The 17,231-nt window shown below is 42.0% G+C and overlaps 1 protein-coding gene across 1 annotated transcript in view; it reads right to left on the bottom strand.

Annotated features, from left to right (window-relative positions):
• The window catches only part of MAST4 (microtubule associated serine/threonine kinase family member 4), a gene marked incomplete at its 5' end in the record, with an annotated part of 512,560 nt that overhangs the window by 226,776 nt on the left and 268,553 nt on the right, over positions 1-17,231 (bottom strand). The window contains 1 exon segment of the mRNA XM_081090007.1: positions 8,607-8,642. Coding sequence (XP_080946133.1) covers positions 8,607-8,642 — 36 coding nt within the window.

The raw sequence follows: 17,231 nt of genomic DNA, 5'->3' as shown, positions 1-17,231 counted from the left end.
TCTGTGTCACTTGCCTCCTTTCTCCCAGTAATGCTGTGATGTAAGGAATTCAAGCCAGGTCAATGAGAAGTACATTGTGAATGGCTAGCTACTTCTGGCACTCAAATCAGGTTGATAAACGGAAGCCTGCATCACTCATACTTAAAATGCTCTTTGGCAAAATCCCCAGATAGACAAATCAGAACTTAGGATAACATTACATTTAAACTGCACTCCTTTATATTACTAGTAAAGGACTAGAGAACATTAAAATATTAGTCAATAATAAATCCTTCACTCTTATCTGTTTTCAGAAAAGACATAAATGCAAAAAATCAAATGAAATTGCACTAAAATCAAATATGTTAAGTGGAGAAACCAACATCCACCATCATATTTGGAGTTCAGCACACCCTTAACAAAAGTTTCAACAACGTAAAGGAGGAATTCAATAACTGCTCAATCAACTAATCGGCTAGCCCCTGAGAGTGTTAAGCAGCAAGGAAGATACGTGATTTTAAAACACACAAAGCAATATTCTACGAATATTTATGGAACTGTTGCATGCCAGGCATGATTCCAGGCATGGAGAATGGGGCTGGAACCACACTCCCCGGCCCCAGGAGCCTCCACTCCAGCAGTGCAGTGCGAACTAAGTTCCACTAAGGATATACCCTGAGGCACTCTGGGAAACCCTCCCTGATCGATAAATCACTCTCCAAATCACAGCGTGGCTAAGAACGGCTGCAGCGCTGGTTTCTGGGGAAATCTTAGAAAGCCCCAAGTGTTAAAGCAAAACAAAGAAAAATCTGTTCTATTCCCTAAATGAACATAGCATCTCTTTGTTGACTACTGGAACCTATTAAAATGTGTTGTTCAGAGTGATTTCTGGCACATAAAAAGTGCAAGCTTCCCTCATCCTAAACAAATATCACCAACAGCTGTTGGAAAAATGGGACCGTTTGGAATTTTAAAAAATGAATTACTGAAAGTAAGGAACTGCCTCGGTGCCCTACACAACTATAGGTGGCCATTCGAAACAGTCTGGCACTTCCCTCCCCGGGCTGCTTCTGCTTAAAGAGACAGCCCGTTCTGTGGGTAAGAAGGGCACTGCACTCACACAGGCCTGTCAGCTCGAGAAAGCATTTCCCAGCTGGAAAGAAAACGCTCACCGAGAATCAATAATCATCAAGTAACAGGATTTAGGACACAGCCTGAAAAAACACAATAAAAGGCTCGTGAGATGAGATCATGGATACAAACTCTTATTCTTCATACTTCTATGTATTTCTACAACGGAAATAGGAAAAATGATTAATGCTTTATGTTAGAAGAATTTTTACGGTAAAATAAAATGCTACCCCATTTCTTTAATGCTAAGAGGCGGTAAAGCTGAAAATACTTAAAGGAAAAAGTTATTTGATACATCGAGAGATACAAGTGAAATCTCAGTTCCCTGCTTTTTAAGCTACCTTTTCTTTAAGTGATAATTGGCAATGTACTTTTTTTTTTTTTTCCTGTCTGTGGTTTCTGGTGACCACCTGTGTGACTGACAGGAGTATTATTCAAATTATTATTTTCTACAAAGACCAATTACTGCCTAACTTATTAAGACACTACGAATTCTACATTATTAGTAAAAAAATTTTAAAAGACCATAATAATAGGGATACACATATCAGTTTATTCTCCAAAAACAATTCTTGGAAATGCATCCTGGTTTGAATTACTTCCCTCTTTGAGAGGAACCATAGCAGTTCAGAGAGGTCAAAATGCACAAACTCTTGTGAAATGAGCTATTTCAATGAGACACAGGTCCTGGTCCGTGGCCACCGCGGCTCTGACAGCAAAGCACCACCAGATCTCATGAGTCCATCAGAGGAGATGGCGACAGGGAGAAAATGGGCTGGAGGGGGCTTGGTTTTTAAACCTCTATCACACCACATACACTGAAGGATCTGAGTGTCTCCTGATGATGGAAAAACAACTGAACCCGGAGCCAGCTACCTCTTTTACGGCAGGTTTGTAAAGCTCATCTGAAGATGAGATTTTTCTTCGTTCTGCTCCAAACCCCATTTCCCAATAACTGGATGGTAGGTTATGGAGCCAGACAACAATTTGTTACAACTCTGAATCCCTCTAACTACAAGGCCAAGTTTCATCCACACCCCCCCGCCCAACCTCCCCACCAACAACTTGAAATATAGGACTGCGTTCTTAGGCTAAGGTCAGTGCTCAGGGCTACAAACATGGGCAGAGGGATTTGTACACAGGCAACAAAAAGAGCAAGAGCTACGAAGTCCTCAATAGAGTCATTTACAGGCTACAGGGAAGAGGGCTGAGAGTTGCCCTGAGGTGTGAGGCAATGGGATCTCTGGGGTTTCAGGACAGGCAGATCCGGGGCCACAGCCAAAAAAGGCCAAGAATGAGAGGGTAACGTGAAGTGTGTGAGCCACAACCTCAGAGTGCCCACAACCGCCAAAGCCCTCTCCCACAAGCGGCTTCATCTCTTCTCGAGGCCGTTCTGCCAATGGCTGCTGGAGAGGTTTTTTTCAGCCTCCATTCTGAAGGTTCCCGCTGCCAACACCTGCCTCAGGGGTCACTAGCTGACCCCTAAAGACCAGAGAGTGAGATTCCCCCACATTAACGTACCCCAAGAGAGCAATTCTCTCTGCCAGGCTCACGTTGGGTATGAAAGCCTTCGACTATCTGGCATTTCTTTTAATCAGTTGCAATGCTTTGGGCCCCTTTTACAAAGCCATCTGACTGGCTGACATCAATGCAGAAACTATGAGAAGCCCCCCTTTCTGTGGCCCGGCAACGTGCAGTCATCCATTTCAAAGCCTGTGCGGCTCCCAGGGTTCAGCTGTAGACATAGCTCCCTCAGATTCGTCGTTGTTCAGACATCCAAGGAGCCTAGCCGTCGAGGAGATCAAAGGCTTCTTCTGAAAGCGCCACGGAAAAGAAAATATTTGTTCTGTCACCGTGCCCCTGCAGGTGTGCTCTTACGCTCCATGGCTGGAGGTCTAAGAAGATGAAATGGAGGGGCCTTCACAGAGCTGGCGGAGGCCTGGTCAGATAAACTGGGGCTCGGGGATGTGTGCTGTCCTAAATTGGAGAAGGCTGAGGTGCCCTCCAGCCTGCGGCTATTCTACTCATTCTTACAAAATATTCTGCACTTCAGGATGGCATTCAAAAGAAACGCTTTGACTTTTTTTTTCCCCACTACTGAATACAACTGCAATTATATTTAAAATATCTGTACTTTCCATCTCTTTGACAGGCCCTCTTCACTTGTGAAGTTTCTATTCAATACATTTCAATAGTCCGATCTCTTTCTAAGAAATAGTAAGCTGACCCCTAACCAAGCCAATACTAGAAGAGACCAATGTATTTTTTTTTAACGTTTCTTTGCAAATAGTTATTTCATTCATTAGAATTTCAATGTTAGCAGAAATGACAACAGAAAACTCAAGGAGATTCACATTTAAATATTTAGATGTATAAAAATATTGTAGGAATTAATACCTAGGGGCCAAATTTAATTGTCATTTTAAAAAGTCATCCTTTTTTTCCCATTTTTTCCCACTCCCCCCATTTAGCCCCCTCCTCCCAGCCCATACCCACCCTCCCCAGTTCTTTACTACCCTACTGCCCATGTCCAGGGCTATGCATATCCTCCTATAGAATAAAGAGGTAATATGCAAATTAACCCTCACACCCCCACAAGATGGCTGCCTACAAACAGGCTGGCAAGGGAGGTTAGTGAGGGATGACCACACAACTGAACAAACAGGCTGCATGGGGCGACCAGGCCAGCAGGGGGTTTAGTGAGGGATGACCAAACAACTGAACAGCAGGCTGCATGGGGCGAACAGGCCGACAGGGGGGTAGTTGGGGGTGACCAGGCTGGCGGGGGGTGGGGGGGACAGTTAGGGGCAACAAGGCTGGCAGAGGGAGCAGTTGGGGGTGACCAGGCCAGTAGGGAGGGCAGTAAGGGGTGACCAGGCTAGTGGGGGGAAAGCAGTTAGGAGCAACCAGGCCGGCAGTGAGGGGGCAGTTGGGGGCGACCTGGCCAGCAGCAGAGGACAGTTAGGGGCGACCAGGCCACCAGGGGGCAGTTAGGGGCTATATGCAGCATGCAGAGGCAGTGAGGGGTGATCAGGCTGGCTCTGGGGGGGGGGGGGGGCAGTTAGGGGCAACCAGGCAGGCAGGCAGGTGAGTGATTAGGAGCCAGTGGTCCAGGATTGTGAGAGGGATGTCTGACTGCTCATTTAGGTTCAATCCCGGGGATCAGGCCTAAACCGGCAGTCGGACATCCCTCGAGGGATCCCAGATTGGAGAGGGTGCAGGCTGGGCTGAGGAACACCCCCCCCCCCCGCACAAATTTCGTGCACCGGGCCTCTAGTAAGTACGTAAGTTTTCTGGTAAAAAGTCATCCTTTGACATAACAACCTGGAAGTGCAATGCAGCTGCAGCACATGTCCCAGCTCACAGCAGGTTTCCCTGAAAAGGCAGCCATCCTCCTTAAGGCACGGTGAACAAAGGTCAATGACTACTGACCAGCGGTTGCATCTGAATATATGGAACAGACTTAACACCTTTCCTAATGGCCAGAAGCCCCAGCAGCAGAACAACCAAGTGCTTAGGTCACACTTAGAGCTGATTTGTAATCTCTAGGATGAGCCCAGGGAGAGTGAGTCCTCACTCCCAAGGAACTACATCTTCTCTGGTGACAACACTCTACTGCCGGCAAACCTGTGTAAAATGGAAGCAATCTGGGAGTCTCACGCTTGCATGGGATCTCGTGTCTCTTCAATGCTTTGCTCTACATCCTATGTGTAGGAGGCTTAACATATTCCAGTGGTGGATCCAGACAAACTAAAGATGGGAAACTGGTGAGATTTTATGTTGAGAACATTTTAAGAAAGCACCAAACACACAAAGGTAATATTTAAGGAGGGTAACATTTTAACAAGAACAAGAGGATAGTATGAAGTGAGAACAACGTCAAGTAAAGTTCCCATTTTCCCTTGGCCACTTGTAGGCAACTTTTGCAAGTCTTAAACTGATAATTAATGTGTAGAAAACATGCATTTGGCTCAGCTTTTGTTTAGTTGGTTGTTTTGTTTTCAGTTGTAAAATTTTTTTCATCTTTTAAAAGTATCATCACATAAAGTTGTTTTATTTTAGTTTGATGTAGATTAAGGATACCTATGAATGAAGATGGGTTCCAGTTTAATAGGTCCAGAAAAGATAGCCCTGGCCTGTCAGAACATAATACCTGAAATGTTTTTGGAGGTACATCATTGTTTCTCGGTCAGCTCAGTAATATCATCACTTGTCTAGTATCTTTATGTGAGGCAGAGGGGCTCTTCATGACAGTTCACACATATGAATCAACACATGGTTATTTTTACTCAACGTTGGGGCATCGCCCTCTCCTCATTCCTCAAGTCCTGTGAGCACCATTTTAATTATTCTAGTGCTTATGTCTTCCTAGTTTATCGCTTCACATCCCCTAATTATGGCGACTTTTTGAATACATTGAAACACTGCAACAACACTGCCAAGATGTTCTGGCTTCAGGAATAAAAACTACTCTGTTTATTGCCTGTGGACGCCTGTAGTCACTCCAACCCCATTCACAGGTGGTTGCTTATGTTTCTTTGTTGTATAAAAGCAGAGAAGTTCTCTACCCTAATTTAAACTCTATCCTTTCAGAGTCTTTAGAACTGGGCAGCCCGGAGCAAATTAAAGGTTTAAATATTTGACAGTATTATAAAGGCAACATTGTTTTATTAGTAATTTTATGATACCCTTATTTTATTGTTTTTACTGTGATTTTAAGTTCCAGTGATAGGCTACAGATGCTTAACACACATGCATAATTACATTTAAAATATACTCTAGTTATATCTTTTTATATTTGTCACATCTGTCAATTTTGATGATGATTAAAACTTGAGTGCAGCAAACACAATTTGAATTGACCGAAATACAGCTTATTTCGACACATGATATGGCTTTTAATTAGCACAATTTATGCCATTTGTCACCTTTGATATAACATGATTGACTGCTGGCTTTTGCAAGGCTTAACTTGTTCAAGGCCTTATAATTACCATTCCCTCTGTCACTTAGATGTCCACTATTGGCCAGCAGAAGTGCCTTCAATTTGGCTCATCTGTCCTTTATAGCTCAACCTCCACACACCATTGAAAGCATGCCTGTTCTTTAGCAAAAACAAAAAACCCAACCAAACAAACAAAACACCTATTCCAAACCAGTAATTTTTCCCTAAGTTCCAGAAAGAGTCTTGATGCACTTTAGTGGAAAGTAATATTAGAAACAAAAATTGGGGTGCAGGGAGGGAGTACCTAGTATGATGTTTCATATGAGTATGGAATAGAAGCTGGAAGGTAACTGTTCATTACCTTCTTTAGAACAGAGCAGAAAATTGTATTTGATTTTCATTTAATAAAGATTCTAAGTTCAGCATGGTCCAGGTGGCTCAGTTGGCTGGAGCATCATCCCGTGCACTAGAAGGGCTGCGATTCATTCCCAGTTAAGGCAGATGCCTAGGTTTCAAGTTTGATCCCAGGTGAGGGCCTGTATGGGAAGCAGCCGATCAATGTTATTCTCTCACATTGATGTTTCTCTCTCTCTCTCTCTCTCTCCCTCTCTCTCTCTCTTCCCACCTACCAGTTCTCTCTGCCCCTTTCTCTCTCCCTCTCTCTCTAAAAATCAATATGCATATCCTTGGGTGAGGATTAAAAAATAAATAAACAGCCTGACCAGCGTGGCTCAGTGATTGAGTGAGCCACATGAGACATATGATCCAGGAGGTCACGGTTCGATTCCCGGTCAGGGCACATGTCTGGGTTGCAGGCTAGATCCTCAGTGTGGGACATGCAGGAGGCAGCTGATCAGTGATTCTCCCTCATCATTGATGTTTCTATCTCTCTATCCTTCTCCCTTCCTCTCTGAAACCAATAAAAATATACCTAAAAATACATAAGCAAATAAATAGATAAATTTTTTAAAGATTGTAAGTTCATATAGGTTTAAATGTAACTCTAAATTTACTAAGTCCTTTTTTTCCTTATGTGAATAATTTTCATTAATATCCTCCTCTTTTTAAATTTTCATCTTTAATATTTATACACATGCAAAAATTGCCATAGCAATCCATTTATTTAAATTATAATATTGAAAGTACTAGGAATCTCATTTTTTAAAACATAGTTGTAATTTTTCCAAGTATACTATTCAATAATAATCACAATACATTAATTATTTCATCATTACACTTTTGGCTATAGAACAAACTAATGGTTTTGTGTTTTTTCTTTATAACCAAGTGAACATGGATAGAACTTACAAGGGATGTCTCTTTCCTTTCATAAGCAAAATACAAACCTCATATGTATTTGTATATGTGTTCATTTATAGGACCATATTACTATTATTTCTTATCACAGGCAGTTTTAGTGTTTATCTCCAATATTTCAAATGCCATTAGAAAAACAGAAAGGTATAATACTTAATATTATAACAACTAAAGTTTCCAAAAGCAATTAAGAACATCAGTGAACCCAAATAAGTTACTATTCACATTTACATGAATTTAAAATTAAGTATTGTCTTTAAGATTCCACAAACTACAAAATAGTAATTTTTGTTATATTTATCATATTCATTGTTATATTATCTTTTATATTGAAAACACTTAAGAAAAAAGTCCCAAAATTTTAAATTTAACTTGGCCAGAAAAATAAATGGTTTAAAAACAACCATGAAAAGTATTTTTAAAAAGGCCAGTTAAGGAGAACTTACCAGACATTACAATTCAATAGAAAGCCATAGCATTCAAAACAGAATGGTTTTGGAACAGTAACAGACATAGAGATCAGAAGAGAGAGTCCAGAAATGATCCAAATATTTATGTGACAAAGGTAACATTTTAGTCCCATGAAAAATTAAATTTCTTGTTATAACTAGGACTTAAGTAACTGGAAAAAAAGCAAAGAAAGACTCCTACCTCATATCATGTATAAAATTTAAAACTGGAGTAAGACTTAATGTTTAAAAAAGTTGGGAAGAAAATTTATGAGAATATTTGTATGACCTTGTGATGGACGACACCACCTTGCACAAAACAGATTAAGAAACAATAAAAAAAAAGACGAACATATTTGATTGAATAATAATAAACAATTTTCATTTGGCAAAAAGCATATACACAGAGACAAAAACTGTAAAGATATATTTGCAAAAATACAACAGGGTATTAACATTTCTAAAACACAATAAATACCTTTTCGGAACTGTGAAACAAAAACACTCAAAACAAATAAATGGGCAGTGGAAATGAACATGAAATGAAACAAAGAGAAATTCAAATGGACAATAAACATATGAAAATATGCTCCACATCAATGGTACTGCAGAAAACGCAAATTAAAGTAATGGTCGGAGATAAGATTGGCACGAATTAAAAGGAATGGTAGCATCCAGTGCTGGTGAGAATGTAGGAAATGGGTGCTCTTATGTGCAAATGTGACTTGCTAGTCCTTTGCGGAAAATAATCTAACAATATCTATTAAAATTAAAAATACACATACCGTTTGACCAAGCAATTCCACTTCTGGGAATCTATCCTATAGGGAAAAAAAAAAGGACCAGTATGTAAGGACATAGGTACCAAGATGTTTATTGCAGCATTGTTTATGGTGGGGCAGAGGAAGGAAAGGGCTGGTAATAACATGAATGACCGCCAATAGGAAAATGGTTAAATAAAATGTGATATATCTGTAATAAAGAATAGTATATAATTATAAAGAAGAATGAGATAAATCTAACTTGGAAGACTAACATTGGGAGAAAAGCAAATTGAAGAGTGAGTGCTACAATCTCATTCTGAAGAGAGCAGCAACAAGGGCAAGAAAATGATGGGTGGGCACGCACTCGTGCACTGTATAAGGGACGGAAGAATACAGAGAAACGCTGAAGGCAGACAGTGGCCACCTGGGGTTGTGAATGGACACGGGGACTGGAAGAGATGAGGATTACTTATTTCTCTTAGTGTATCTTAGTGCTGTTTCACTAGTTACTATAGCACCACATTAGTTTCCTAATTTAAAAAATATATTTAAGAAAAATCATTAGCGTTTCTTACTGGTAGTAGAGCAGCAGTGTTTCCAGACATTCATCTCTTAGTAAAATAGTAAATAAACAAACAAACATTCTCCTGAAGTGAATTAATGCAGATGGTTGGTGAACACTGATTTCAATCATTTGTAGTCAAGGCATGCTTTTGTAAACTAGTTTTATTTGATGATAATATCTTTAGACATCTTTTCGAACTATGCCCAAAGAAGATTTCCACAAACTACCTCCTGGTCATGCAGGGTACCTTTCCACGGTCACCACACAGACAGTGTTCCTCCTCCAGACAACACAGGCCTGAGGCATCAGAGCAATCAATGACTTCCACTCTCCTGCCGCCATCTTTACCGGTCCACCCTCTCGGGATCAGGTTCCCCAACTCTGGCACTATTGACATTTTGGGTAGATAAGTCTTTATTGCAGAGAGTTGCTGTTGTCCTGTGCTCCGTAGGGTGTTTAACAACATCCCTGGCCTCTGCTTTCTAGATGATAGGAGAAGCCACACTCCCCAGTAGCTGTGACCATTAAAAATGTCTCTAGACATTGTCAAATCTTCCCTGAGGGGACAAAATCACCTCTGGTTGGGAACCACTGCTTTAGACCAACAATCAGTTGAAATGTACAATCGACCTTCCTTGTTTTTCTAAGACTCAGTCACTGCGGGGACTGTTAAAGCCTAAGGCCAACCCTCCCTAACTATTCCCTGATCACCACCGTTCTAGACTGTGTGGCCCTCTCACCCACTAGAGGTGAACACCTGAGCTTACACACCTGAAGCTCATCTGGTCACATGCTTCCTCCTCAATTCCCCGACTATGCTGAGCCTGAGCTGTCCGCTGCAGTTCTTTCCAGAAGAAATGTGGCTATTCCCCTCTGACTTCAGCTTGAAATCTTTACCTGCGCTGCTCCCAGAACTACGCATCCAACCATTTCTCTTGGGCTTCCCTGAGGGGACTTTTTCTGACCAAGTATTTGCTCATTTGTAGTCACTCATTTCTCAACTCAGTCTCCCCCAGCTGGGTAACCCATCTCTTCCAACAACACATATTGGGGGACAGTTTTACCCCAGTGTCTCCACACTGTATCAACTCACACATGATTCTCCCTAATTTATCTCTAAGACTAGAGTGTTATTATACCACTGGAAAACTCTTCACAGTTTCCTCAATTGATCTATACATGTAATGCAATTCCAATAAAAGTCTCAACAGACCATTTTTGTAGAAAATGATTCCAAAATTAAAAATCTAAATTAGCAAAAAAAAAAACCTTAAAAAAAATGAACAAAGTTGAAGAACTAACAATATCTGCTATCTAAAGTCCTTATAAGGCTATAAAAATAAAATAGTGTGGTGTTGCTATGAAGACAAATAGGCCAATGGAACAGAAAAGAAAGTCTGTAACTAAACACACAAATATATGGACAGTTATTTTCAACAAGGTACAAAGTGACGCAGTGGAGAAAGGACAGTCTGTCCCACAAATGACGTTGGAACAAATATGTACTATACTTAAGAACATGACCTTCAAGCCATACTTCACCCTGTATACAACATTAACTCAGAATGAATCACAGACCTAAATGTAAAGTTGAAAACTAGAAATCTTCTGAGGAAAAAACTCAGGAGATAAATTAGACTTCATCAAAATTTAAAACTTTGCTTTTCAATAAATGCTATAAAGAGACTGAAAATAAAAGCCACAGGCTGAGAGGAAATCCACCAATGAATAGTAGCTTATTTATAACAGCCAAAACCTATAAGCCACTCAAATGTCCATCAGCAAGTAAATGGATAATCCAACGATGCTGTACCCACTTAATAGGATATTACTTAGCAATACAAACATAATTTCAAAATGATTGTGCTGAATAAAATAAACCAGACCATAAAAACGTGCAAACAGTACTCTTTCATTTATTTAAAATTTTAGAAAATGCAAACTGATCTTTAGGTATGGAAAGTATTAGTAACTGACTGGGCATGTGAGGGTGGAAGGAGCGATTATAAACTGGTAAGAGGAAACTTCTGGGGAAGGTGGGTACTCCACTACCTTGGTTGTGATGGTAGTTTCAGATATATACATACATCTATTTATAAACTTGTACTCTGGGTGCAGTTTATTGTAGTCAATTACGCTTCAATACCGCTATTTAAAAAAGGGGGAGCGTGGGAGGGGGGTGCGGTGTGGGAAGCATTGTTAGCTGCTGGGGAACATTAACTACTAGACCATGCAGGGTTCTGCCGCTCCTGGGACAGCTGAAATTGGCTCATGCTACGTGGAATTTCATGATGCACTTTTTTGTTTGTTTTGTTGTTTTAAAATCTGCTGGGGTTTATGACACATAGAATTCACAATTCTTGGGTACTCAGCCTAGGCGATGTTAAATAGTAGATAAAAGGTGCATGTTGGGCAGTTAAGTATCAATTTAAATGATCTTTGCTTTAATTTCCCCTTTAACTGTTTCCCAAGACAAACATCGCCATCACCATCCTACTGTGATCTTAAAGATACTGTCTGACCAACAGCTTTCTGGGGGGGAAGAAATTAGAATAGAGCCAAGTGGCCTGAACCCTCAAAGATAATAATTAAGTACCATGCTTTTAACCAGATGTTTGATGACAATAGCTTTTCCTGTGACTCTATCCAGAGCAAGTGCATTTACATACAAATTGGTAATACCTTGGAATCCCACCTAGGAAAGCCACCACTGTTCCCCTAAGACGTGGAACCCGTGCACAGATCTATTCATTTCATTTCAGTATACAATGTCAAGTGCATTTGTAAAATATACTCCATTGCTTCCAAGTGCTTCTTTAATCCACAAGGACTGGTTTTAGCAGTTTAAACTAATGTGCCCTAGACGTAAAGAACCTTCTGCTTATTCTCCCAGATAATTGATACTTGATTTGTTAAGTTTCTAAACATGATGCTTTTTACCCTGCAACACAAAACCCCTGGTGAACTCGCTCATGTGCCCCATGCAGAGCAAATGCTGTTCAGTGCCTCTGCAGCGAGGCCAAGGAGAGCGGAGGAGAGGAGCAGCACGCTCCCTCCCTTCTCCTCCTGCCAGCGCCAAGGTCCCCACTGCCCCCGCAGTAAACATCATTTGTTCCACAGCAGCTACAGGAGGATGTCATGAGGTGCCAACTCCTCAAAGCAAATACCGCCCTCAGCTTTTGAAAAATCAAAAGAAATCCAAAAGATAACCTCTGTCTTAAGCTAACCTCCTAAGTAAAAGCACGTCCCACCACCACCGATGACAATAAAGACTGCACTGGAAAATCAGGGTTTAGTGAGAGTCCGGCATTCAGTGCTAGTGTCACCATAAGGTTAATCCTGTTGGTCTCTATGGCACCACGGAAGTCAAAAATCATTTTTCCTGCACCATGAAGAGCTCAAAGCATATGCCAAGTGAATATTTTCCAACAGGGTAAGAACACCTTCACATAAGCATCTACTACATCTACAAGTAGTTCTTGAAAGAAAAATTTATATTCCTAGAATAAAGGCATTTAAAAATTTTTCCTGGAATAGAATATGCATATTTGATTTTCTTCTTAGGATTTTCATTCTTAAAACAGTAAAATTTATCCTTCTGTGCTTGGTCGAATGGATGCCACCCATGTTCACTTGCAAATAAAATTCAGAGAATATGCTAAATAAAACGTCTTTCTCTCTCCTGCAATTGTGCTTAGAGAGTTATCTGCCTACAAGTCCTTTGGTCAAAATTTACCTGGGTGATGTAGGAGGTGAAGCTGTACCAGAAGGCCCCTGGGAAGAGGAGTGTGCATTGTCGGCGTGTGCTATGTGCATGTCTTAGGTTCCCACACCTGCACGGAGAAGTCCTCAACCTCATTCCGGAAGTGGTGACTTTACTGAACAACATGGTAAAGACAATGCATGTGAATTCAGGTGAAAGAAATGTCCCTCCCGAATTCCCAGAGGGAATTCTGTGCAGAAAGCAGAGAAGGAAACCCTGAAATAACTTGACCCGGCTGGTCAGGTCCGACAGTGGGCTGCCAGCAAGAGCAAAGAGCAGGGAGCTGAACTGTCCGGAGTCAAAAGGGCAGAGAGGGTAAGGAGAAACTCCAAGACACAATGAGCTCTTCCAGGTACCACCCACCTCCCCACAGTTAGCCAGAGGCCCAGGCAGCACAATGGGGCACAGAGAACAATACAGAATGCAGCTGCCCAGCTCAAATGTCTCATTAGGTATGCACCCATTTGGGGACTGCCAGTTCCTGCAGCTGGGAATGCCACATCCCACCAGTGTGACTGTCACACGTCTCTTATTTGTCTGAGCAAACAGCATCCTGGTGGTGCTGGTGTGAGACTCTGAGGTCTTCCCTTTGGTTGCAGTTTTAAGAGTAAACTCTTAAGAAGAGGTTGAGGCCATGCTTTGTAAAATGTTCAAAGAAATCGTGACAAGCGGGTGAAGTCAAGCATGTCTGTGAAGTGCCCCCTTTATTTGGTCCACGCTGTGGATGTCAGTGCTAAAACTCACATCTTACAGTACAAAATGCAGCCACATCCTTGCGGATGTTCTCTTACTTCTAACAAAATAGACTTGCCCTTAAGAAGCAAAGGGTGCTTCCCAGTTCCTGGTGGGTAGGAACCCCAAATCCTAGTCCCAGCTCATAGCCAAGGAGCTCTCTGAGCACAAGCGAATTCCGAATCCTCGGCGCTGGTCCCTCACTTACCAAACAGAAGTATTCTCATCAGATTTCTGTTAAGGTTTCTTCCAGCTTTGCCATCTTAGGATTAAAAGTCTCCACATGGACATCTATAACATCCTACTTCACTTTCCTCAAAGCCTGTCTGTCCCAACGCACAGTGTCAAGAAGTGACCTGTCTTCGTGCTGAGGATGGGCAGGTAGACAGGATGAATTGCCCTGGAGGAGGGGCCGCTAGCACAGCCTGTTCCTTCACAGCCTGATGATGCAGGACAGAACACCGGGGGTCTGTCCCCACAGGGCACCGAGGAAACTTGTAACCAAGGTGGACCTTCATGGGTAAATGTGGATTCCCACAAATATGGGGTCAACTGACCTCTTCAACACACCTTCACCGACAGAAGATTTGTAAACAGCCCATCAGGAAATGCGGCCCAGATGATCTGGCTTTAAAGGAACTTCCTCAGCCCTAACCGGTTTGGCTCAGTGGATAGAGCATCAGCCTGCGGACTCAAGGGTCCCAGGTTCAGTTCCAGTCAAGGGCTTGTACCTTCGCTGTGTGCACATCCCCAGTAGGGGGCGTGCAGGAGGCAGCTGATTGATGTTTCTCTCTCATCGATGTTTCTAACTCTCTATCCCTCTCCCTTCCTCTCTGTAAAAAGTCAATCTATATATATAGCCTATATTGTGGTCTAACTCTACAGGACAAAAATAAGTGATTGGGGGAAAGCTTCATTCCCAATGTATTTTATTTATTTAATAAAACACTTGCAATATGTTTTATTTATTAATAAAATAATGCATGCCGAACACTGTTATAAACACTTTATAAATATTAACAGATTAACAATCTTCAAAACACTCCAGAAGAGAACAGTATTCCCATTTTACAGAGGGAAATACTAAAAACGCATAGAGGTGAAATAACTTTCTGAAGGTCACACGGCTGGCTCAATGACAGATAGATGGTTGGAACCCAGGTAGTGTGGCTACTGCGTTCATGCTCTGAAATGCCCATGGAGTAGCAGACCTGGGAGGTGGCACCAGTGAGAAAACACAGACATCTGCCTGCTTCAGTGGCACCTGTCCATGCCTTGCTGAAAAGGAGTGCTCACTAAAAACTTTTCCTAATTCCCATCTGACTCAGGTTTGCTAAAAGTTATTCTAGTAAATATGAAATAGAAAACTTCCCCTCGTGCCTTTGTTACACCCTAAAGCTCGCCTAAGAACAATAGTTCTTAATTGGGGTGACATTTTGGATTCACCTTGAGAATCACAAGCCTCCGGCTTCCCCTGCCTCCACCCAAACAAACACACACACACAGATCCTGCTGTGCATTCCCAAGTGTGTTTGCAAAGCACATATTCTGATAAAGCTCCCGAAGCAAAGCTAAGGTCTTCCTACACTTGTCAAAGGGAAGATGATCAATCCTACACTGTTTCTATCTCCCAGGTCCGCTCTCCTACCCACTTCACAGAAGACGAACGCAGGCGTGATGAGGGATGCTGCCAAAACATACAAATACCCAACTGCCTATTCGATGAATATATAAATGCAATTGACATTCCTTCACAGTCTGAAATCCTCTCTTTACTCCCAGGATATATTACACCGTGCTCTCTTTATATAAATATGCCACTTTAAATGCTAATTCAGATGCAACACTCCATGTTTTTCTTTTGTTTCTGGGTTTCTAACATTCAAAACGACATTGGACTTCCATTTGGCTTCAACATTAGATATTTTGAAATTCTTGCTTCAATATTTGTGGGGATGGGAGAGAAGAAAGTGCAATGAAGAAAACTAAATTTATTTTAAAACTCATCCAAATATGGTTTACATGTTCTTTATTTTATTTGAATTAAGCTCTTTCCCTCTCTTTCAGGAAATGTTGCCTTCACCTTGCTGAAAATCTGATAAATCTAACTCAACTCAGTTGTAAAGCCAAGGTGATTTCCTCTCCTTGTATTCTGGAATAGCCTCATTTTATTCAAACTACTTTCCCAAAGGGTCCGTCCAGGCAGTATATTCTGGCTGAAACACAATCGGCCTGAATGTCTTCTTTTTAAAAAGTACACAAACCTAAATATGTCCATTACTCCTTTCAATACATCAATATGAGACAAACTATCTCCTCAGGCCAGCAGGCCCAGCTCACCCAGAAGTTTCTAGGAGCAATCAGGTCCTTTGCCTCTGCGGTCCTATCCACTGTGACAAAACCCTCTCCTTCTGCTCACTCTCATTTTCCACCCCATACTTGGACACCCTGTCCTGCCCCTGCCCAAGAAAGACAAAATCAGAAAGAACTGAAAGAAGTCCCTCACCCTTTCATACATTTCTTCACTTACATGTGGCAAAAAGGTTCCCGACAGCTGCTCCCCTCTCAGTCACCTGTCCCTCTGTAGTCATCCTTTAATGAATGGTCTTCCGCTGTGCTAAACGCAGCTCACAGACACCCCGCCCCAAGGTACATGCACTCCAGTGAGACACTGAGATGCAAGTGAATGGGTTTCTAGTCCTGGGACGTCCAGCACTGTGGTAGGTGTGTTTCAGACGCCTGACTTTGTTGTGGAGAGGGAGGCGAATGTCCTCGCAGACCTGGAAATAGAGTACGACAGTACACACCTGCACTACCGATTCCATGGCCAGCCCTGCAAGAGCCCTGCCACTTCCAGAACCATGATGAAAGGGAAGGGTGACGAAGAAGGAGCACAAATCCATAGAGAGAGAGAGCGAGAGTTACTAGATGCTAGTACTGTGGCTGCAGCAATAAATTAAACTAAGCCAAAAAGGATTGCTAAGCTGCATTCTAGTAACTGCAATACTCCCAGCAATTCCTCAGCAGGCAGAACACACTTTTCCAGGGCTTCTGAGCACCTAGGGGCTGCTTCTCTCTGGGTCTCTGCTACTGGACACCCCTGTCAACTGGATATGGCCAAAACCCACCCAGTCAAGAAACTGGCCAAGTGTCAGCCACCATTTCTACTAGAATAGATAATTGCAGAGAGTTGCATGAATCCAGCCCTGAGGGGCTCCATGAAACAGTGCTCACGATGGAAAGGTGGAGAAGAAAGGCTAGTTTAAGTAGGAAGGAGAATTTACTTGCTGAGAATAGACAGAGCAAGTTTCCTTCTCTGTGTAGGGAAATCTGAAAGTCCATTACAAAACAAGATTGGAGGAGGCAAGGGAGCCGGCCCAGCCATTCCTGCTCCTCTCTCCAGGGAATGCCATGAAAAGTGAAGCTCTCTGTATCTTGGAGAGCTGTTGACTTGGGCAATTAACAAACACAAAGGGGTCCTTTGTAAATGAAGGGTAGCTGCCAGGAACACAACAGTTTTGCCCCTGAACCATCCATTAACTCACACCTTAGGCTTTTAGCCTATTTCCACTTTCCCTGCCTGAAA

The sequence above is a fragment of the Myotis nattereri genome (genome assembly GCF_964212035.1).
Source record: "Myotis nattereri genome assembly, chromosome: 4".
Classification (NCBI taxonomy): domain Eukaryota; kingdom Metazoa; phylum Chordata; class Mammalia; order Chiroptera; family Vespertilionidae; genus Myotis; species Myotis nattereri.
The sequence above is the reverse complement of the archived record's forward strand: the minus strand, read 5'-3'. Positions and strand labels throughout refer to the sequence as shown.